Here is a 25,013-nt window from a genome sequence, read left to right as displayed (position 1 = left end):
CAATAGTATCTGATCCATTTCCGCACCTTTCTTCCAATCTGTTAAAACACATTGTAACGCAGTTTCACAACTATGTTTGCTTCGAAAACCTGATTGATACTCACAAAGGACCATATTACTCTCCAAATAATCCACTATCTGTTCATATACAGCCCTTTCCAATACTGTAGCTGTAGCATTAATCATGTTTATTGGTCTCAATTGAATAGCTTGGTTTGTATTTTTGTCATTTTGGTATAGGTATAATAGTAGATAATTTTAGTTCAGTTGGTACTTCGCCTTTCTCTAAAGAACTGTTGATAATGTTCAACAATGGATTACAAATGGCACTGAAACACTTCTTCAGAAGTTCTACACAAATTTCATCGGGACTACTTTTATTTTTCAAAGAACCAACAATTCTCTTTTAAAATAGCTTGAAACGAAGTTTACCATCACTTCTAAAAAACCATAGATCGATGTGCACGTGTATGTATGTCCTTGGGTTCAATTTTAATCTTACTTTTCAGTTATTATTTTTTTCAGGTTTAATATTTTAGATTTAGTTTTAATACTGATCTTTATCACAAGGATTTATGTACATCTTTGTAGTAATGACTTGTTTGTTTGCCCGTTAGATAAATAGAAAAGGTTTTTAGGCTATCAATTTTCTGTGACTCGCCACTAAATGGCGCTGTAGACATTTTTTTTTGAAAGCACTGTTCTATAACGCTGCGCTAAGTTCGTTGATTCTGATTCTGTCAAAACATCGGAACAGCAGCGATACAGCAACATAGTACTAGTAAATAAATTAACGTAATGGAGGGGACCAAAGTGTGGAACAATAATCAAGATGAGATCTAACCTGGGGAAAATGAGGAGATTAAATAGCAGTGATGTTAGTAAAATCGCAGGTGCCATCTTCATAGATTTCTGATTGACAGCGGAAATGTATGATTTATAGTGTGGAGTCTAGGATTACATTTTGGTTTCAAAAGCAGAATGCAAAAAAAACTCTGTTCCCTTGTGTAATCAACTGAGTTTCTATATCGGAAATAACTCAAAAAAAAGAAAGAAGATTTCAATTGTAAAAAAATAAACTGTTTAATTATTCTCTATACAGTACGATAATTACATATATAATTGTTTGAAAATCAATTCACTCCACTTCCATTCCTTCGCGGGGCCCTCGATCATCCGACTTCAGATTAGGATACAACTTATATACTAGACTGTCGCTTTGGCGTCCAGCAAAGTCAGGGCGGGACTTGCTCTTCTCCTGTGACGTGAATATTTCCAAAAGCGTTCGCTGAGTATTATATATAGATCCGCTTCTGTTCAATCCTCTAGATGATGGAGGATTGATGCTGGCCAAAGGTGGTGGAGACATGGGAGAATCTGTTGTGGCTCGGATAACTGAAGCTCTGGGTATGTCTTGGTCAATTTTTCCTGGACCTTGAAGAAATTTAAAAAAATAAAATTGAAGAAAACTGTGATTTTTCGTTTGGCATTCTATTTATAAGATATGTGGATTATCTGAAAATATGTTACACCAAAATCTGCATTTTCTAGAACAACTCATTTCAGCAAAACAACTAAAAATACCAAAATATTGTCCATAGATTAAGTTACTGAAAAAAAAAATCGATAGAATTGATGATCATTCACTACCCTAGAGCAAGAAAGTAAATGCTATGAGAATTTCAAAAAACAAGAGACTTCTTTATCGGTCTTTTTTAAAGTATTTTCACCTATCAAAATCTGAAAACATATGAAAATTCTAACAGAGTACTTTGTAAAGGTGTGGCAGGGGCAAACTCTCTAGTTTGGGTGAATTTGAAGCATTTTTAACAATGAAAAATGTTTTATTTATCAGTAACTTGTCAATACTTCGGCATGGAAAAAACTTCAACATCAACAAGACATGAATAAGAAGCTTTTCTTTACGGAAGACATGGATAGGGAGCTTTTCTTTGCGGAAGACATGGATACAATCAACAACAAACACCAGGGGCACAACAACAATTATCAACAAGAAATGGAAGAGCCTGAATATCCCGAGTATCTCAAACAAACAGAATTAGTTCCAATTAATCATAAGCTCTGTTTGCAGTTGATTCAGTAGGATGTCTACCGCGCCACCTGCAGACAAAGTCCGGAAACAACTCCAAAAACACATACTCCGGGGTGGAAGTCAGAATAATAAACATATTTCGGAGAGGTGCATAACATGCCCAAGTTCAGGTGAAAAACACCTCACTCCCCTCTCATGTGAACCTACGTTTTCGTAGGTACGTGTGGCAGATACCCGACGGAAAAACAACAACTAACCCAGCTAATGGCGCGCAGAAAGCTGAAGTAAAACCATCAGGCACCTGTGCAACGTCTTCCATTTGGAAGATTCGTCGCAAGTACTTCCTATATATGAAAAGGAGAAATTAATTTAATTTGGTCAGCACGACCACCGATAAACAGGTTTTGGGATACTTGCCGCTCGTCAGTACCGGGCAGGTCATTACAGATGGAGTGAATCATCTGAGTATCCCGAACAAACAAAATCAATTCCAACTAGTCATAAGCTCTATCTGTAGTTGATTCAGTAAGATGCCCATTGTGCCACCTGCAGACAAAGTCAGGAAACAACTCCACAAACACATACTCCGGGGTGGAAGTCAGAATAATAAACATATTCCGGACAGGTGCATATGACATGCCTAAGCTCAGGTGAAAAACACCTTACCCCTTGGCTCTCATATGCACCTACGACTTTCTCACCTGAATTTGGGCATGCCACATGCACCTCTCCGAAATATGTTTATTATTCTGACTCTGACCCCAAAGTATGTGTATGAATAGTTGTTTCCGGACTTTGTCTGTAGATGGCGCAGTGGACATCCTACTGAATCAACTGCAGGTAGAGCTCATGACTAGTTGCAATTAATTTTGTTTGCTGACGAGAATCTTTCGAATGGATGACGTTGCAGCTTTCTGCGCAGCATTAGTTGGGGTAAGTTGTTTTTCCTTCATTCTCAACAATTTAAATCCTTACTGATTAGTTATAATGTTCTTTGAATATCTATAATTGTCACCGGTTAGATATGAGCCAATTTACTCAAATATTTTCATTCTTTAGGCAAACTGATAACAACAGAGCATTTTGAAGTTAGTTTGTAAGAACAATTTGCTTTATTTTTGACATACTTTTGATGAAATCCATGGACACTTGAAAAATTCACAAAATTACTCATCTTACCAATATTATCTAACTGGTTCAAAGCTTCATCCAGTTCAACCTTCTCTGAAATTTTATCCTCGTCAAAATTGAACTTGTGGCATTCTAACAGGCAGTTGTAGACGTTTCTGTGATTGTCAGAATGCAGATTATTCTTCAAAAGCGTTTCCAACTCATTCCACATTGATTTATACTGGTCTTCCCTTTTCTGCCCTTTTACTCGCTGTCCAGTATTCAGCGGATGGAGAGGTTCCATCTTAGATTCGAGTGAGATAAGGTTGTAGATGACCTTCTTACATTGAAAAACTTCTTCATCTGTTATTTTTTCTTTGGTAATCAGAGTCGGTAATGGATCGAAGTACTAAAAAAATGACAATGTATCGTTCCAAAAAACATTACGGTTTCCATAACTAGGAGGTTGAATTAGATAAACTTCAAATATTTCAATTTCTATAAATACGTATGTATATACATGGACCGTTCAAGAAAATAAGAATGTTTAAATTTCGCAAAATACATACATTCGATCAGCGAAAAAGTTAGAAGTGGCATAAAAGTTATAAGTGTTTTGCGTGTTCAGCGATTTTCTGCTGTAGCAAAAAATGGATTAAAGAATTTGCATCAAATTTTGTGTGAAAAATTTAATTAAGCGCTCAAAAGCACTGGAAATATTGACAGTGGCATACGGCGAGTGTACTCTTAGTCAGAAAAATGTTTACAATGCGGACTCAAAGCGTATATCTTCAAGGCAACTTATCACACAAATTAGAAATTAAATGGGGGGTACCTCAAGGATCAGTTCTGGGACCCACCCTTTTCTTAGTCTATATAAATGATCACAATTGCATCAAACGATTGAGAATGATATTAGTAAAGTTAAAGATTGGTGTGATGCTAATAGGTTGTCTTTCAATGTACCAAAAACTAACATCCTAACTTTCAAATGTAATCTTCAAGAACTTCATATAGGAAATCAGGTGATCAGTTATGTGTCGGGTATGGGATAAATTGAAATTCGAAGGTCACATTGACAAACTCAGAAGAAAATTGGCATCAGGATGTTTCGCAGTAAGAACCATTTCATGGGAACTTGGTGTAGATATGGCAAAAAGTGTGTATTATGCTTTAATCAATTTACATCTGACATATGGAATCTGTTTTTGGGGATCATGTAGTCAATATGTTTTCAATATGATTTTTGTCTTGCAAAAACGAGCAGTAAGGTATATGTGCAAAGTTAAATTCCGGGATTCTTGCAAGCCAATCTTTATAAAACATAAAATTTTAACACTTCGTTGTATTTTTATCTTAGAATCAGTATGTCTCATGCATAGCAAATTTAAAAACGAAACTCATAAGATGTCTAAATACAACACAAGACAAGCACTAAATTTAACCTTACCAATTCCAACATCGACACAAATAAAAAATTCCATATTTTATAACGGTAAAAAATTATTCAATCACCTAGCGAATGAGATTGAAATTTTAGATAGCAAAAAACAATTCAAAAGTACCGTAAAAAAACTTCTATTGACGAATGCTTTCTACTCATTAGATGAATTCTACTATATGAACTTTTATTCATTGACACTTATTCTACTGAATAAAATGTATAATTGATAAATGTATATGTTTATATACTGCTTGTTTGTATAACAATTTTATTTTTATTCTATTTTATTTATATTTTACATAATTGTGAGTATTTTACCTAAATTTCATTTCTGTATGTGTAAATTCTACTTTGTCAACAAAACAAGAGTTTTTTCGACAATAAAGTATATTTTGATTGATTGATTGATCGATAGATATCTAAAGGTGATTGTTGTGTTGTTTTGTTCTTTTATTTTGTAAACGACTTTGTCAATGAGAATTATGTTCTTCAGACAATAAAGTATATTTTGATTTGATTTGATTCACAGAAGGTCGAGAAAATGTGCATGACGACGCTCGCCCTGACACCCCAGCACATCAAAGACAGATGAAAATGTTGAGAAAGTTTCTTGTCACAGCATACTTTCCTATGATTTTTACATTTTCGTCTTTTCTATCAAACTTCTGAGTAAGTGGCGGTAGTCTTTCCTCAATAGGGATAATACCAGTAAGTTGGTACAGTAGAGGGTTTGGAGGGTTGTGTTTGGGATTATTGGGATGCCCTTATCTTGTTATTTTCCTTATAGCCGTTGTGTCAGATACTTTTATTGTTTTCAAGGCCCTTTGTTTGATATTGAGAAACAGCTAGGTAATTAACTGTCGATTTTGCATGTAAGATACGTTGGAAAACGTTGATTGTTGGAGAAGTTGCGGAATTCCGATGATTAAATATGATGAACTGATTCTTAGATGGGTTTGGCTGGAGCCTCCATTTATTGAAACAGTTATTTGTTATTGTTGCAAGATGTTCTTTACCGTTTGATCGTGCGCAATTAGGGCGGTGTCATCTGCATACTGGAAAATATATGCTTAATGCCTGAAGTGGTTGATATACCCTGTTGGTGATGATAAATATCAGAGCTGTATAAGTTATATAACAATGGTGAATGGGCGGTGAATGGGAGAATGGGTTTGTTGCTGAAGGGCTGTGGTGTTTCGAGTCGAAGAAAACTGGAGATTATCACAAAGAAATGAACGGTGAATCTTTCAAACAGTGGTTTTCCAAAGTTGTACCCCATCTGGAGGATAATGCTGTGATTGTAATGGACAATGCACCTTATCATTCGCGACGGTTAGAGAAGATTCCGCATACATATCGCAATTTCGAATAAAATTTGGTTCATAAATTTCCACATGCCAGAAAATATTCATCAGTATTGTAGGGCTCTAGATTACATAAGAATTTTCTTACAGATATCAGAAATCTGTTAGCAACGACAATATCTTACAGTAAGTAGTTTGTTGATTTTAAAGGCTCCTTTGCAAGAATCTCTTGTATTCATATTAAAGATTATTCTGATAATTTTTATTAAAAACTTCATTCAACCCATGACATGAGCCCCATATGATTATCCCTTGTCTCATAGCAGAGTAAAAACTCGCATAATACTAATACTATACCATATACTATACTATATACTATATTATATACACATAATACTATCTAGTCACAAAACGATCTAATTCTGAGATCATGTGCACTAAATTTGAAAAAAAAACTTTAATGTAATGCAACTGTTACTTGTAAAAAGTTAAAAGGTGATCGTCGTACTCACATTCTTCAAATTGAAAATTAACGTGGAGCTTATTGTCAATGGCCAATATCGTGTCAGTCTATTTACTCTCGTCTTCATTTTCTGAATGGGCTGACCTGCATCCTCGTTGGTTTTTATTTTAATCGGAAGTAAGGTATTCTGTTTTATGAACGCACCAAAATCGGGGATTCTATAATCGGTTACTCTACCACCACAGCCTTCCGATATCGAAGGAGGATCTTCAAGAACAGACCTGAAATGTAAGTATAAAAAAATTTTCATGAATATTTTTTGGGGGGTTTTATCATCGATGAGAAACAAACTCATGCTAAATAAATGATCATTAAAAGTGTTCTACGAGAAATGGCAACGATGATCTCCTTTGGAGGTTAAGGTTCGACATTAAAATCTAACTACGAATATCAGCCTTGAGTCTTTTGAATCCGAACTATTCTCAAAAGTGAGGCAACAAAAAGTTTAATTCATTAAAAAAAAAGGGAATCCCTTTGACACATAACTAACATGATTGAAAGCATTGGTGAGACTCATGTAAAATTTGACTTAGTGTCATTAGAAAGCACCTTCCCACAGTTTCGTAAAATAGAATTAGATGATCTCAAAAAGATCATTAATAACTTGGATAATTAATCTAGTAATATAGATACAAAGTTTTCAAAAAGTACTGTTGTAAATCATGCCCTAAAGAAAATAACGCTGGCCGCCACTGGTAGCCGGCCGCGATAACAGCGCGCGAATATACGATGTTCGCTGCCGCTATAGATGTAGCGAGACTAATGCCACCGACATTTTCAAGCTCATTCGATTACGATATATAAACGCTAGCCATGAGCGTATCGACACAGTCAAGTGGAAGTTACAGTGCGGTACGCGATCTAGTAAGGCCAGACATTCGAATAATAGTTGAAGTTTCAGTTGAAGTGTTTCTTGTATTTAAAGTGGAATAAAGTTAGGTTTGATTATTGTTCAGTGTAGTCAATTATTGGTCAACCCACGGGGAAAAACTTAACAGTACATTTGGGGTCAGTGACCATGTGCTGTTAAATTTTATCAATATATCATTGAAGTATGGAGTTTTTCCTGATCAACTAAAAACTAGTACTGTTGTAATATCCAAAAGGTTTCGAATAAGGTGAAATCCTGGGATTATCAAACAATTAATACTTCACCTAGGCTTGAAAAAATATTATAACTGGGAGTATATCAGCAGTTGTTACAATAATGGGGTCAGTTATTACAATATTGAGGTCAGTAATTACAATTAATGGGGTCAGTTATTACAATAATGGGGTCATTGGTCATGTGTTGTTAAATTTTATCAATATATCATTGGAGTACAGTTATTACAACTAGTAGTTATTACAACAAGTTATTTTATCAATATATCATTGGAGTATGGAGTTTTTCCTGATCAACTAAAAACTAGTACAGTTATTACAACAAGTACAGTTATAACAATAATGGAGTCAGTAATTACATCAATAGGGTCAGTAATTACAAATAATGGGGTCAGTTATTGCAATAATGGGGTCATTGACAATGTGTTGTTAAATTTTATCAATATATCATTGAAGTATGGAGTTTTTCCTGATCAACTAAAAACTAGTAATGTGGTACCTATTCGAAATGTTTCGAATAAGGTGAAATCCTGGGAATATCAACCAATTAATACTTCACCTAGGCTTGAAGAATTATTAGAACTGGTAGTATATTAGTATATCAGCAGTTATTACAATAACGGGGTTAGTTATTACAATAATGGGTCATTTTTCAGATGTTGTTAAATTTTATCAGTATATCATTGGAGTTTGGAGCTTTTCCGGATCAACTGAAAACTAGTACAGTTATTAACACTAGTAGTTATTACAACAAGTTATTTTATCAATATATCATTGGAGTATGGAGTTTTTCCTGATAAACTGAAAACTAGTACAGTTATTACAACAAGTACAGTTATAACAATAATGGGGTCAGTAATTACATCAATGGGGTCAGTGATTACAATTAATGGGGTCAGTTATTACAATAATGGGGTCAGTTATTGCAATAATGGGGTCATTGGCCATGTGTTGTTAAATTTTATGAATATATCATTGGAGAATGGAGTTTTTCCTGATCAACTAAAAACTAGTACTGTTGTACCTATCCAAAAGGTTTCGAATAAGGTGAAATCCTGGGAATATCAACCAATTAATACTTTACCTATGCTTGAAAAAATATTAGAACTGGTAGTATATTTGTATATCAGCAGTTATTACACTAATTGAATATTGAAAATTTTTTCTTTGAAAATCAATCAGGCTTTTGACAGCATCATTCATATGAATCATTATTGCATTACTGAATGGAAAGAAAGTATTGATGAAGGTGATTATATTATTGCAGAATTCTTAGATTCGAAACGAGCTTTCGAGACAGTCAATCGTGGAATTCTTATGAGAAACCTTGAAGCTGCTGGTATTCAAGTAACTGTACTTGAGTGGTTCAAAAATTATCTCAGGAATCGTAAACATATAACTGAAATCAACCAAAGTTTTTCTCAACCTACTGAAAATTCATATGGCGTTCCACAATGTACTGTATTGGGACTATTATTGTTCTTGTTGTATACATCTTTTCCATTGTGACTTTAGTAGCCTATTTGCTAATGAATCAATGTTAGATATTTTAAGTAGTAATTTGGATAGCGCTATCAACAAAATGAACAACTCACTAGCAACAATACATTCTTATTTGAATATTAATAAACTTAAACTTGATATACATGAAACTAAAGCAATACTATTATCTACACCACATAAGATAAGATATGTTAATATAATATAGACCAATATATACTTTCATTTGTATGAATATTAGGATAAGCTTCATATTCAATAAATATTCATTGATTCAAAACACTGACATTCATTCTTAGTATATTGTGTATTGGAGCTACTTAGTTTATCATATTTTTGATCATTTGTGCTCAAGGACTGTTAAAATTTAGAACAAAAAATAGGATATCATGACGCTCAGATGTGATATTGAAATTTTTGATTACCTGGCTGTACACAAAGTGTGAATGAAAATCTCGCCACCGTGAGCAGCTAATAGATGACTGGTAATTTTTCCACCAGCTTTTCTGGGCATTTCCAACATGACTGACCTACCGTTCAAAAGAAAATTAATCAGACACAGGGAAGGCCTGGAATTTACATCGACAGGTGTTATTCGGTGCATGCAAGTGCAATTTTGAAGTTCCGAACCAGTCACTCCTCGTGGGGTACACCATTTCAGCGTGGTCTGCAAACGTAACAATTCAAATAATTTAATTTCAATTCATTAACGGATAATACCCAATTGAGTCCAACAGATATTCACAATAAATTTAATGAATACAGACGTAATTATATCTAACTTACTTGCTGAAAGTGAAACTAGCTTATAGATAAATAATAACAGTGACAAAATTAATTTACTGATATGTGAGAATTGAAATAAAGATTGAATGAACGATGAGGATATGTAGATTCAAGAATTGAGGAAGTTAATATCTATTTTTATTCATAATCAATTTGTGAGAGAGCGTAATGTAAACTTAAATTTTGTTTTTATTAAGGAGAAGAAGTGCAGTACTACTGTTATCTCCAACAGCAACTCTAGACAGGGGAGAGTGTTTGGCATAGTTACAACAATGAAAATCTATAGCAAATATTTCTGTATGCCTTGTACTTCTGGAAGGAACACATAAGCTAATTCGTGCTAGCAGTGTGGGGCAGATAATAATAAGAGAATTTAATAATTGGAATAAGAACTTTGAGTCAGTTTCCACTATACGAGTACTTAGCCTCAGTATATCTGCAGCCCCACGAATATTTTGTAATGAATGATCCTTCAAAGGTATTTTTAACTTGAACGCCAAGAATTTAAGGAATTGGTTTTGTACCTGTTCACTATTAAGTGAACTAATCTTATCATGGTTAACTACAGCATCTTTTACATTCGAAATTCGAGAAGTTCTTGGAAATACGACAAATAAAGGCTAGCATTTTTATTATATCAAGGAGTTACGTACAGCGCCATCTTCCCGCGAATAGATCAAGCAATAATGTCAATATATCAAGGATGTTACGTACAGCGCCATCTGCCCGCGAATAGATCAAGAAATAATGTCGATAATTCTGTCAAATACAGATCCCGAGCTTGAGAGTTACAAGCAAACAAACAAACATACATACATACAGGTGAAGCCAATAAAAGCTTGTTGAAATACCGTTTCATACTCGAATCCATCTTTCACTGTCCTGATGGCAGCAGAATCAGAAGCGTTTCCTTTAAGCATCGCAGTGTGAGCCGAGCTAGCATGAAAAATCTCTACATCATAATTTGCAGATGATGAGGCATTCTGTTCTTCTTTCATTGGTATTCCAGTAACAGTGGTACTTGCTAAATCGTAATGGTCCAAAATGATTGATGAAAGCTTGTGTGGTATTTGAGGAGCTTTTATTGAATGTACTTCAGTTGTCAATATCGGAGAAAGCTGTAAACAATATTGAGATTGTATAATTGTTAGTTTGGGGGAGTTTTGGGTTACTCACAATTTTCGCAGAATGATTGTTGACTTGAGACTCGATATTGATAGGGAACGTATTTATTATCACCAAATGGCAATGATCGATGGATAGTAATCTAAAAAAAATAATTTATGTATTAATATATAAAATCCAACAGAATTACTTTGAGAAATTAACTTGAAGATGATAATATTCATTTCAAAAACTAGTGTATCTATACGAAGTAGCAGAAGTAATACTAATTGTACTTGTAAAAATAAAAAAAAAACTATGATCATGAAAAAAGTAACTTACGGCTTGTCAAAACTAGGAAGAGACTTGAGAAATATATATATATATATATATATATATATATATATATATATATATATATATATGATGAGCTGTTTTCTCGGGTTTCGCTCCGTGTTCTGTGTATTTTCTCCCCATAAGGATTATTTTCACAACGTTTCGTATATATATATATATATATATATATATATATATATATATATATATATATATATATATATATATATATATATATATATATATATATATATATATATATATATATATATATATATATATATATATATCTCTCACACAGTCTCCTAACGAACGGGCATCTTAGGGGAGGTCCTAACTCAAGACTTTGAAGTCGCTTCATAGATTTGACAAGCTGTAACAATGATGATTTTATGGAACCATCAACTAACCTAACCTCCACAAAGCAATATTCCTGATTGTTTCTTACCGATCCGAGGAAGAAGACACCTTATTTTGTTGGTTGAGAACTGTCAAAAAAATATCTTCCAATCTTTTCATGCTGTCGTTATCTCTGGCGGAAGTGATACAAATTACTCTGGCTCTATTCAGTATTTTATGATTTTCTAAGGAGTTCCTGATCTTTTCCTGTTGCAAGTCAGTGGGTTCGCTTAATGCTTCAATAGCAGCACGTAAACCGTGCAATACCGTATGGTCCATAGGCGTACTTACTGATCGTGGGGGAGGAGGGGGAGGTACACCTATTAGAGACATACCGTTCATGATCTGAAATGAATCACAATTGAATCTGAAATCTATTTCAAGTTAAAAGTACCAAAAACTATCAATAATCTCTTTCAGAGAAAAAAGTAGCATCTTGAGATAATCATCTAATTGATTTGCTGAGTTTATTTTATTGCTATCCATAATAATGATTAACTGTTCATTTCGAGAGATATCGAAAATCAACAGTGATTTTTGGGGTATTTCATGTAAGGCTGCGTAATAAACCAAAAAGTTGTCACAATGTAAATCAATGGGAGCAGTCATACACCACACTCCAAGGTGAGAAGTGTGGTGTATGGACGCTTCCATTGATTAACATTGTGACAACTTTCTTAAAGTAGAAGCAAAGTTTAATGTATGAATCAGCCAATACTTCAGTTGAGCTAAAAAGTAAATACGCGACAAGAAATAATAAGAAAAAACTACTTTTTAGTTGTTAATACAGCTCAGGAGTAATTCATTCAATCACTTACATGTGTTAAATTTTGTTGTAGGGGGCTCCATGTGTTTAAAATATGAGCAACAGTATCACTAGCTATAAATCTAACCTAAAAAATAAAGGCTGTTATTAATAGGAATATAGGAATTTTGTGAGATGTTACATACCAATTTTCCTTGAGGAAACAAGTCCCACACTATCCTACAATACTCTATAGCTGATTCAACACTAGAAGTCCACAGAGACTTAGAAATGGGGTTCATAGGTATGAAACCTGGAGTACGACTTTTTAGAAATTCAAATTCTATAGGGTTTTCACATGATATTCCGAAGTAGGGTGTATGATCTAGTACAAATACAGTTTTGTGATTTGCCGGATATAATTTACTTGATAAAGTAAAAGACATATTTATTTGTTTACACGGTTATAACCTCAAATCGTTCTTTTCTACTGTGCTCAAACGTCACTCACTGACGGTTGAATATGGACTAGCTATTAAAGAGAGAACACCGACTCCAACAACTAAAATAGGACGGAGAGATACTCGTTTTGGCATCACGTCATTCGTACACTTAAACGTCAAATTCGACGTCACAATGTCTTAAGGCCCCCATAGACGTCGTTCTTTTTCGACTGGATTACCCGACGTGCAAAACTGTTCAGGCAATCACGAACCGTGGTGGCGCCCACACACTGCTCGGGTCAGTTTTCCTTCAGTATTGTCATTGTCATGAAGACGACAGTGGCGTTAGCTGCGGTTTTAGCAATAAAAGTTAAATATGCTAAGAGAAAACGCTCTATGGGCAAAAGAGTGGTTTCTAAAAAGGAAACAAGTCTCTTACATTAATTTATTGGCGGATCTGCGGTTAGAACCAGGTGATTGGTTTCATTATCTGAGAATGGATGAAGACACGTACCTAGAACTTCTTAAGTTAGTAACGCCTTCAATCAAGAAAGAGGACACTCTCATGAGACAAAGTATAACCCCCCATGAACGTCTGACTGCCACATTGAGATTTATCGCTACCGGAAGAAGCTACGAAGATTTGAAATTTTCAGCGATAATATCTCCTCAAGCTTTGGGACACATCATACCCGAAACCTGTAAAGCTATATACTATGTTTTAAAAAAAGATTATTTGAAGGTAAGAAAAAAACTTATTTTATCACATGTTTACTTACTTTATACATAAAAATATGGAATGAAAGTTTATGTGAATCAGAATATTATCAGTTGAGTTTCGTATTTTTATGGTAAATTGAAATCTGGTTCGAAATGTGAAAAATACTTTCCGACATTTCTGTCATAATTGATATCATTAAAAGTATTATTACTGTTTGGTTGCTGAGCAGGAGGTTGTTGACATGTGCCATTAGACAAAGTCATTTTCTTATTATTGGAATTATAAAGGCAGGCATAGTATTGTTTTAATGGCAATCGCCAATGCTAATTATGAATTCCTTATGTGCGACATTGGTACAAATGGAAGAGTATCCGATGGAGGAGTTCTAGAAAATACTGTCTTCTACGAAAAACTAACAAACCATACCCTTCACCTTCCTGCTCCTTGTAAAATAGGAAAAAGTTGTGAACATGTTCCATATGTTTTCATTGGCGATGAAGCTTTTGCCTTGAGAAGCGAGTTTTTGAAACCATATGGCCAGAAAGATTTGAACACAGAAAGAAGAATTTTCAATTATAGACTCTCTAGAGCACGTCGCATAATAGAAAATGTATTCGGTATAATGGCTGCAAGATTTAGAATATTCCATACTGACATTAATTTGAAAATAGAAAATATTGATGCGGTTGTCATAGCTTGTTGCATACTTCACAACTTTTTGATTAGAAATCGCAGAGATTTATGCACCTCCAGCTAGTTTTGACAGAGAACAGCATGAAACAGGAATAATCGAAAAAGGCTTAGGTATTGGACAGGACAATATGACGAATTTGCAGCGGGGTTATAACCGAAATGCATCTGAAGAGGCAAAAAGGATTCGAGACTTATACATGTTATATTTTAATACTGACGGAGTCGTAACTCGGCCAGAAAAATTTATTTAATTCAAATAATTGCTAATGTTGTTACTATGCTCTACCAAATGATGTAATGATGTTTATATGTACTTTATTAAATATTCCTTACCATAGTTGATGCTGAGATATCATCTTCATCTATATTGCTCTTAGTTTCTCGAGGCGTCTCTTGATCGGTTAAGAATAGTAGAAGATTATAGTACCAAAGATGTGGTTGGTATATATCATCAGCACCCGCTCATGACTTCATCGTCGCTTTCACTTTTTTAAGTTCCTTCCGAAATGTACCTCGAATTGAGTCAATTCTCTTTTTCACCATTTCTATTGTTGCCGATGAATCAATTTCCTTTAGCTTGGTTAACATCTCCTCGTACGCCTTACTCTTTTTATTTCTGTCAGAATACTCGTCATAAATTGTTTACTGCATTGCCTCAAATCACTCACTTTATATAATACACTGAATACGCACACTACTGGTATTCAAAATCTACTTGGTGACTAGCGGTGTGCCTACCACATACGGGCCGACTTGCACGATCCCATTCAAAACCGTCGTGAAAAATCAGATCACAACAGGTAATTTGGAACGCCGGCAATCACGACGGTTTTCTGCCACACACCGACCGGATTACCCGAACAGTTTTGCACGTCGGGTAATCCTGTCGAAAAAGAACGACGTCTATGGGGGCCTTTACGTGTTGCATACTTTTATTGTGATAATTTTGGGATTTTGTAAAGGGGAAATGGAATTTTGTTCGGATAATTCTGTATTTTTTTTATTGTCGGGATTTTTCAGTCATCAGTTCATACGAATTGTTTAGATAACATAGTTTCGAATAAACATGAATTTCAAGTAAGGAATCACACGTTAAAAGGTAAGACCTCGTTAGTCCTTAGCTCGCACAAGTTTCTCAACTTCTGAGAGTTGTCGTTCGTATGGGGGCGACAGCTGATTAACGGAAAAATAGATTTTAAACATATTTTTTAAGTTCAAGAAAAAGGTTGTTATAGATACTCTGGTAGATATAAATAATAATTTAGTCAGTATCAGGAAACTCGTCGCGATCATGTGATGAAATCTAGAGTTTTTATGTGTTGGGAACGTATGTTTGAGGGGTGAATACTTCTACAAAGATTATTTTATTCTATAAATGTGGATGAAGTTCTTAATGTATTTAGAATTCAGTCACAACTATGTGATAAAGTATGAGGAAAGAATGATATTTTTATAATTTTGATGATATGAAGGTTGAAAAAAGGAGTCATTGGATGTTAAAAAAAAAGAAAAATTCCTGTTCTTACAGTCAACCATACTGACTTTTCTTACTGCACATACACCATTCATACGTATCATTCGTTGGTTATACCAGAGTCAAATCTCACTGCATAAGATCATTTCATCGAAAACCCTTGAAGATAAAGAGTAAACACTTTTCTATGGCCCAAAGGTTCCCTATGAAAACCGCTTTGATTTCTGTTGACGCTATAGTATTATTTTCTACATAACATACATAACAATTGCTTCTAAGAAGCATTTTGAAAAAAAATCGTTAAAATATCCAAAAAAATATTTTATGAAATTTCCATACAAAATGTCATTTTGATATTTTTTTGTTATCCTTGGGGCTCAATGCTTAATGAATGGATGCAAAAGCATAGAGAGAGAGAGAGAAGAAGAACTACAAGATCCTCAAGTAAGGTTAGGGAAAAACAAATTGTTGTCTTTCCGTTAGCAAATGTAGGTTTTCAAGATTTTAGGAATGAAAATAGAAATAATTAAATCTAAAATACCTAAATAGAGATAAATATTTTACCTTTTTTTGATATAAGTCAAAAAATGGCTAGTGATAGTTTTTCTTCAGAGGACAATTCCAGAGAATGTTTCAAAGAAGTTCAGAATGAACCAAGGGTAGTCACACAGTATGACAATAGTGTGTGGAAAAATATTGTATGTTTGGAGACAGGATGCAATTTTACATTCGAAACAAAAAAGGCGTTAATGGGACATTTGATTAAAACTCATGATCTCTCTTTCGAATTGGAAGAATCAGAAGTGACGAACTGGCAAGGTATTTGGCACAATCAGTAATGACTTATACTGCCCTAAGGAATTTCTGTAACATTTTTGTCTTTCAGAATTCCAAACTTGGAAGGATCTCATGGAAGAAAGAGAAAAATGCCATTATGTGTTGTTCTCCAGAAAATATGACAAAATTACAAATCAAACATTGAGTTTGATGTTCTCCTGCTTAGGTAAATTGTTGGTGTATAGGTTTTATATATGTGATGAAATGAAAAAAAAAACAAGGTAGATGTTACAAAAGGTGAATGTTATAAAAGCTAGAAGTGTTTTGTATTTTCCGTGTTTTTCTACAATCGAAGATTTCATATAAAATTTTGTTTAAAAATGGAATTGAGTGCTCAAAACATTGATGAATGAATGAATATTTCTTGACAAAAATTAAAATTCACCTTATTTTTTGAACAATTAAATCAACTATATAATATTTTGATTATGAAAAGTTATGAAACATATTTTCGACTGGATCATTATGAAGTGGATCCATCTTTAAATTCAGCAAGTTGGGAACTGAATCATTGGATGTAAACCTTTGAGAATTTTCTTGAAGTTCATAATGAAACCTTAAATGAACCGAAGTTAAACAACTATCTTGTAGATAATAGAATTAATTCTCAGTCGTAAAGGAAGATATTGGGGTGTTTCTAGAAGTAGAAGAGTATATACAGCATGTGAAAACAATTGTGAAATAAATTCAAAGTGTAAAAACCATTATTGTATCACAAGATTCAATAAAAACTTGTGATCAACTAATCCGTCTAGCTCAGGAGAATTTTTTTTCAGGAAATAGGACCATCAAAGGTGAAAATGAGCAATCTCAACTTGAACACTCTTGCACTAGCGTGATTGAAGCTAAAGAAGTCAGCGAATCTTTAATAAGTATAGAATGGATTAGAACACATTATGGACATATCTGCAATAGCATGAATGTCAACGTTAAAATTGAAAGGTATTTGGATTTGGTAAATAAGCAATTTGATAAATTAATTTATTTATTTACGGACTTGCCATTTTACAATAAACAAATAGTATGAGATAAATAAACAATTGAACAATATTATAGAATACCAAGAATGCAAAATATCAACTAATTATTAATGATAATTAACCTGAGTTTTGAAAGAATATGAGGATGAATCAAATAAATCAATATAGATGCTATTTTTATTTGCTAGCCTGAGCATTCTAGTAATGCATTTATTTAAGCCATAGCTAGTAGAATGGTAAGGAACTTGAATTTTCATTGAATTAAATCAATTGTGTTACACATGGGCACTTCATATCACTATTTGTAACTTTAAGAAGAAGTCTTAAATCAATTATAATCCGTAATTTTTTCTTCCGTACGTGCAGTATTCTGTGATCTGAGTAAAGCATTTGACTGTGTTTCACATGGTCTACTTATTGAAAAACTGATAGTGTACAATTTCAGCTACGAAAGCATTGAACAAATAAAAAGTTATCTGTCCAATAGAGAACAAACAGTAGGAATAGGAAATGTGTTGTCCACAAGTAGATGCATTTCAACAGGGGTTCCACAAGGTTCTATCTTGGGACCTCTGCTCTTTCTAATCTTTATCAACGATTTACCCTATGAAGAAACATTTACCTCTATGCTGATGACACAACCCTATTAACTACCTCCAAAACTATGACCAATGTTGTGAATAGATCGAGTGAAGCACAGACAAAAGCAGAAAAATGGTTCGATGCAAATAAACTTTTTATTAACAAAAGTAAAACACAAAATATGATCTTTACATTAAAAAAAACTAATGATTACGAAAACTCATTGAAAAATGCGAAATTCCTAGGTGTGTATCTTAATCCAAAATTGAAATGGGATGAACATATCAACTATACAGCAAAGAAATTACAAAAAAAATTATATGTACTGCATATTTTGCTTTATGTCATTCACTCATAACTTATGCCATTATTGCATGGGGGCACGCTGCGGAAAGGCATAGAATTTTCAGGTTACAAAGAAAGGCAATTAGAATTATAGATGGTGTTTATTTTAAAGATGATTGTAGAACATCTTTTATAACACTGAGTATTTTACCATTCCCATCATTATACATATTAGAAAATTTACTCTATATAAAATCGCATATACCTCAATATGAATCATTTGAAAATATACACGAATATGACACTAGAAATAAAAAAGATATTATCTTTAATACATGTCGCCTTAAACAAGGCCAAAATGGACTGAAGTACTGGGCTGTGAAATTTTATAATAAACTTCACGAGGAAAGAGTTTTTAGTATCTAAAGCTTACTACAGTTTAGATGAATTTTTACAGGATGACCTTAGTATATAAATACACAAGACTAATCATGATAATATTTTTATATAGTATTCACCTTTAAATGTAGATTCGTTAAATTATTTGAGATTGTTTTAGTGTGTAATTTTAATATAATGTTAATAAGCTTATTTTATGTTGTATCTTTGTTTGACTTGTGTGAATACTGTAAGTATATCAACACCAATAAAGTATCTATCTATCTATCAGAGGAATAGGGCAAATTACGGATATGCAGTTAGTTAGTACCTCGTCCACTAGATAGAGTGACATTTTGTGATGTTCACTCCAACTTCGGAAGAGAAATGAAATACTCCGAAAGAATTTCGATTTTCAATTATGGACTATCATTGACTTTAGGTCGATGATGGTCACTATCTTGCACTGACGAGTGGCTACTGAGCCCGAAACCGGTCTGTAAGTGTGCCCGTTCCAAAATTGAAGGTCGACTCTTTCAGTTGTATTGCCTATTGCATGTGCAGGAAATTTTCTGTGAAGATTCCTGCACTGACGCCTGTCGGATATAATCAAGCGCCCTTCGTGGTATTAGCCAAAGGAGTAGTTGTTTTCTGATAGGCGTCAGTCCATTCAACCTACTGTGTAAGTATATCGAGACTGGCTTGAACGTTTAAAGTTCATTTCTTCAGATTTATAGAAAATTTGTCTGTGTATCATGGAACAAATCCCATTAATTTGAGTGATTCAAATACAATGTGATCAATATGACCTTGAAAGGTTACTTTGTTATCAAACATCACTTCCAAGTCCAGAAAGCTGTTGGTCAACATTAAATGAATGTTTTTAAATTTATATGGATAAATAATAGGTTTTGCAGTTCTTGGAAATGTTATTATTTGATAATGTTTATTTATATTTGAATGAATCATGTTCATATCGCAACAACGGGATAAGTTGTTTAATAATACGTTAGCTATGTGTTTATAATTTGTAAAAGCTCTTGGCTTTACATTTTAGTCAAGTCTTATAAGATTGGAATTTTATCTTGTTAACTTGTTTTTTATTTTTTTGTGAATCTAATTCATCTACAAGCATTTTTTAAAAACTATATTGACGAACCCCACCCTCTCAAACCTATTTTAGAAATTGTATTGACGTGTCTAACAAATGTGTGTTTCTTGAGACTAATAAATATTATTATTATTTCTGAATTTGATTATTTAAATTTCATTTCCAGAGATTTGGACTTGCCGCCCGTTGATAAAGATATGGAAGTAGTTCAACCTGAATTCACATTTGTTAAAGTCGAAGAAAAATCCTCGACAACAAATTGTATTCAGACACCCGTAGGATTTGGTACTGACGACAGCACATTCTCCCTGGATTCATGGGTCAGTGAATGTGGTGCTTATCAGGACAACCCAGTATTGTTTTATAAACCATCAAACTGTACAGTGGAAGGCTTCTCAATTGACGACTTTTGCTTGATAGTAATGACCAATTTCCAAGCAGATATGTTGAAGATGTACCCGGATATTGTGGCCATAGACAGCACTTACGGTTTAGAAGATTGTGAGTTCGAACTCACAACACTTCTGATTATCGATAAAAAGGGAGAACTCTTTCCGGCTGCGTTTATGATTACTAATAATGACAGTAGGCCTGTGAGTACCTTCTTTTTCGAACACGTGCGGGAGAAAGTTGGTGCTGTTTCTCCACAAATATTTATTTCAGAAATGACTGGAAAATTTCACGACTCCTGGTCTGCCATAATGGGTCCTATAACGAATTGGTTGTTCTGCTCTTGTCATTTGGAGCATATCTGGAAGTTGAACTTGCTGAATATAAAAAATAGAGATAAACGAATCTGGGTGTACGAAACGTTGAAGGAACTGCAGCTGACGTCTGAGGAGGAAAAGTTCATAAACGCTCTGGATTCCGCGATAAACGAAATACTGAATGATCAAGAAACCTTCGCGTTCGGAGAAGCTTTCCAGCATTCGTACGTTGATTGTATAAGACAGTGGGTGTATTGCTACAGAAAAGAACTTGGGTTAGAAGCCGATATATTTTTGGATAGCATGAAGCAGATGGTGAGGCATCCAGGGTGCAGAAGAAAAATTAAAAAACGCGACGAGGTTGTGTGTGACATGCTGCAATACGTTAGAGACAAAACAGTATCATGCATAGTCGAGGTAGCTGAGGGAGATTTGAAAGAAGAAATAGATCGGAACCATGATAGATCAGTGCAAAATGCTTTCGCGGTTTTGAAATGCAGCGAATCTTTATGGAAGCTTCGGCTTGGAGAAGAGGATAGTTCTGTGTATTCCGTTGTAAAACTATCGGGTAAAAAATGTTGTGACGTCACCTGTTGTAAGTGTGACATCTGTGTGCATATGTATTCCTGTAGTTGCCCGGCATATTTTATAAATTCCAAGATTTGCGAACACATACACCACATCGCTTTCACTTATGCACATTCAAGAAATCGGGCGGAAGGTGGAGGCAAATACGTTGCTGAGCTGGATCAAGATGATGCTGGATCAGCTGTTCTCAGTACTGTCTCGAATCCTGAGCTCATTTCAAAAGTAGTACACAAAACTATCATGAAATTGCAAAGTGCCGATTTCAGTAACATGCCACGAAATGTTTCTTCACAAGTGTTGACTCATTTGTTAGCTCTGAACAGTTTGATAACATTTGGCGACAACGATGATGTAAATAGTGTTGGTTCATTTGTAAATGAACAATCGTAGTGATGGAAATTGCGCGCTCAAAGTGTGCTTGGACATGTCGAATTTTATTATGTATTTATTACATTCTGTATAAAATTATTTCTTACTTCCTAATCTTATTACTGTAATTGAGATAGATTGTATATTAATAAAAAAAATTGAGTCATATCGAAAGTTATTTTGCATTTGCATTGCCTTCACTGTATATATTAATCATAACAATGAATATCAAGAAAAATGAATCAAGCTACATTAAAAATAACATGATACATAAACATCACACTCGGAATGGTAATGAACTGCGACTACCCTACTCTCGACTGGCTCTTGGTCAGGGATCCTCAAGTTATCAAGGTATCATCTGCTATAATAAAGCACTTCAGCTATTTGGAAACACATGTAATTTCACTAAATTCCAAAGTGCTTTAGTTGATTACCTTACCAAAAATGCATTTTATAGTACTGAAGAATTTCTTCAACTCTAGCTATTATTGTATAGTTACTTTATTTTACTTGTACAAATAATAAAAAAAAAAGATTTCACAATTTTAACTAATTTAAGCTACTTGCATATATTATCTGTCACTGTTCTTGCATCTTTTTATTATGTCTACTTAACTTCTAATAACATGTATATATACATTAACTATAGATAAGCACAATTGCTTTATGTTCGGTTCTGACTAGTCTGATAAAGTTTTATACTGTATGTACCACATGTATAAAATCTTTTAATGATGAATAAATTTCTATTCTATTCTATTCTTGCATTTAACAAAGTTTGAATCAAAAGTTAACGTCTCCTCTCACCACATTTCAATTTCAACCATTTACAAAAAATTATCCAATCTTGATATAAAAAAAGGTCCAGGTCCTGACATTATTCCACCCATTTTACTCAGAAATTGCAGCTTCGTTTTGTCTCGCCCTCTCTTCTACATTTTCAATGTAGAAGAGAGGGCAAATTCAAATCCAAGATAGAGTGGATGTAAACATTGACATGCCCTACGCACGTGATATTGAAAATCCCAAGAATTGGCCAGGGTCGTATTCAGAACCAACAACTTGTTGATCGCATATGCTATATCATACTTAGGAAAAGTTTTTTATAATAACGAGTGAAATGCACAAGTTTTGCAGTTTAACGGGAAAAATGCAGATAATATGTGTAATATAAAAAGATTTTCATTGGATTTTTCACAGCGCACTCAAGCGTTATATGAAAACAGACGTAATTATTTCTTTATTGATAATTTTTATTTCATGTAAAATCAAAAGGAATATTAATCAAAATTATTCAACTGGATGAATTTGTCTCTTCATCAGTAGTGTCATCCTCACCAATCTGAATTATCAGTGGCTCGATTTGTGCCTCTATTATGTTATCAAGCTTCCACATCTTTGTCTTTGACTTCCGATATAACATGCCGAACACACTTCTCCCATTTCTCCGCTGTGACTCTTTTCAAAGCCTCATCAAAAAGTACTTTGAGATCTGCAAATTTGAACGTGGTGTTAAGCTGAGCTACAAAATTCTTCACATCCACCCATATTAACTCGATGGGATTGAGCTCGCAGTGGTATGGAGGCAGGCGAAGGACAATTTTGTTTTGGCCTGCTGCCATCTCATCGACTATATATTTTTGGTATTCAAGCTTGCGCTCCTTGACAATTTTTAGTAGCTGTACTCTTAGCATTGAGTCTTCAAAGCTAATATTCTTTGATCGCAGCCAATTTTGGATTTCAACCTTCTTTGAAGACGTTGTCGGAATCTTCTCTAACCGTCGCGAATGATGAGGTGCATTGTCCATTACAATCACAGCATTATCCTCCAGATGGGAAAGAACTTTGGAAAACCACTGTTCGAAAGATTCACCGTTCATTTCTTCGTGATATTCTCCAGTTTTCTTCGACTCAAAACACCACAGCCCTTCAGCAACAAACCCATTCTCATTGACGATGTGACAAAAAATAAGCCGTTTTTCTTTACCTGAAATTATGAAGAGGTATGTAAGTAAATAAAACAAATACGAGGGTTACTTTTTATATATTGAGATTGAGGCAGGTCTTAATATAAATATAAGTTTACCTGAAGGATTTGTTAATCCGGTGGATAGTCCATCTAGAAAGGCCCTCCTAGATGAGGTCACAGTTTCATCAACCCATACTTTAGGGGTAGTATAACCAGCATTAACCCAGGTTTCATCCATATAATAAATTGTTCTCTGTTGTTCCCTATAATATTTAATTTTGGTCAAATACTCTCTCCTCCATAACACAATTTCCTCTATATCCAATAATGAACTATTGCGCCCTCGTTTTTTCCATACAAAATTTAAATGTTTCAATACTTTATGGAATGTTGACCGCTTATAACTTGGAAATAAAACATATTCATTTATTTCTGTGAGTACTTTGTCTATCGTGGGTATTTCATTTCTGAAAAAGTACTTATGCACTTTCCTCCTGATTGCATGTTTATCAGCATCATCTATTGATTTTATAATGGTTTGACGATTCTAATTTGTATTCGGTTTGGAAAATGTATGATTTTGTTTATATTCCCGTAAAACATTTTATCGGAAACTTTCGATACGACTTCATAGACAGTCGATGTCTCATTTTCTTCCATCTCTTTCTTGAACACATTGTACTGGACATCTTGGAAAACACACCACACAAACGACTGATTACAACTCTGTGCTGGTACCGAACTCGTACCAAGCAGGCGAATTCACCAATGAACGCTGCCCTTTCCATCTGACACTGGGCGATCACGTGAACATCACGCTTCTGTTTTGTTTTACTCTATCTTGGATTTGGATATACTTTATATGGTTAGTATATCGTGATTGTTAGCTGTTTTGATTCACTATAACTTTCTGCAACCGGGCCAAACCATCACAGCAGATTCCTATTGTGAGGAAAACGACAAAATGTATCGAAAATTGCGTCAGCAGCAGCCGGCACTGATCAACAAAAAAGTTCGGATCCTGCTCCACGACAACTCAAGTTTTACAAATCACCGCCCGAAAAATTAAACGAATTGATCGTCGGAGTTCTGCCTCATCCGCCATACTCCCCAGATTTCTCGCCAACCATCTTTTCAAGCACCACGATAACTTTCTCACCGGTAGATCCTTCGCTTACCAGGACCAGTCACAAACGGCCTTCGTTGACTTCATCGAATCCAGAGCACTCAATGTTTATGCTGATGGAATCAGTCGGCTTGTGTACGTTGACGAAAGTGTACTGATTCAAACGGCGCTTATTTCGATTAAAATGAATGAGTTTTCATTACAGTTTGAAGTAGACTCATAGAAACTGACAAAACTTTCGAAACAACCTAAAAATTTGAATAATTAAATTTGCAGTTTTGTTTTTCCATTCTGAAATTTCGAGGGCATTGAAAAAACACCAGAAAAGAATAACATTCA

General features: G+C 34.2%; 2 protein-coding genes across 2 annotated transcripts; one reads left to right on the top strand and one right to left on the bottom strand.

Annotated features, from left to right (window-relative positions):
* Positions 1 to 1,058: 1,058 nt before the first annotated feature.
* asun (integrator complex subunit 13 asun) lies at positions 1,059 to 12,924 on the bottom strand. Its single transcript, XM_074171461.1, has 9 exons — positions 12,615 to 12,924; positions 12,482 to 12,556; positions 11,713 to 12,008; positions 11,001 to 11,091; positions 10,676 to 10,942; positions 9,464 to 9,705; positions 6,424 to 6,655; positions 3,233 to 3,572; positions 1,059 to 1,434 (listed from the first exon to the last, which is right to left on the bottom strand). The coding sequence occupies exons 1-9, from the start codon at positions 12,852 to 12,854 to the stop codon at positions 1,139 to 1,141; spliced, it is 2,079 nt and encodes a 692-aa protein (XP_074027562.1). The 5' UTR covers positions 12,855 to 12,924; the 3' UTR covers positions 1,059 to 1,138.
* Positions 12,925 to 16,168: 3,244 nt separating this feature from the next.
* Positions 16,169 to 21,764, top strand: LOC111505073 (uncharacterized). The gene is made up of 4 exons (XM_023159817.2): positions 16,169 to 16,558; positions 16,626 to 16,742; positions 17,353 to 17,518; positions 20,079 to 21,764. The coding sequence occupies exons 1-4, from the start codon at positions 16,327 to 16,329 to the stop codon at positions 21,595 to 21,597; spliced, it is 2,034 nt and encodes a 677-aa protein (XP_023015585.2). The 5' UTR covers positions 16,169 to 16,326; the 3' UTR covers positions 21,598 to 21,764.
* The last annotated feature ends 3,249 nt before the right edge of the window (positions 21,765 to 25,013 follow it).

This window comes from Leptinotarsa decemlineata, unplaced genomic scaffold (genome assembly GCF_025532065.1).
Source record: "Leptinotarsa decemlineata unplaced genomic scaffold, Ldec_3_MD MMD2_tig00000010_RagTag_RagTag, whole genome shotgun sequence".
NCBI lineage: Eukaryota > Metazoa > Arthropoda > Insecta > Coleoptera > Chrysomelidae > Leptinotarsa > Leptinotarsa decemlineata.
Note: the sequence above shows the minus strand (reverse complement) of the source record. Positions and strands in the feature narration are given on the sequence as shown.

What these genes read in the sequence shown, in the direction of transcription:
- LOC111505073 (XM_023159817.2), top strand. Translation starts at nt 16,327, where the DNA reads ATGGCTAGTGATAGTTTTTCTTCAGAGGACAATTCCAGAGAATGTTTC. An exon ending in AGAAGTGACGAACTGGCAAG is followed by an intron (nt 16,559 to 16,625) that starts GTATTTGGCACA and finishes TTTGTCTTTCAG; the next exon opens with AATTCCAAACTTGGAAGGAT. An exon ending in GTCAACGTTAAAATTGAAAG is followed by an intron (nt 17,519 to 20,078) that starts GTATTTGGATTT and finishes TTTCATTTCCAG; the next exon opens with AGATTTGGACTTGCCGCCCG.
- asun (XM_074171461.1), bottom strand. Translation starts at nt 12,854, where the DNA reads ATGTCTTTTACTTTATCAAGTAAATTATATCCGGCAAATCACAAAACT. An exon ending in ATGGATTCGAGTATGAAACG is followed by an intron (nt 9,706 to 10,675) that starts GTATTTCAACAA and finishes TTACGTTTGCAG; the next exon opens with ACCACGCTGAAATGGTGTAC. An exon ending in GAACCAGTTAGATAATATTG is followed by an intron (nt 1,435 to 3,232) that starts GTAAGATGAGTA and finishes AATTTCTTCAAG; the next exon opens with GTCCAGGAAAAATTGACCAA.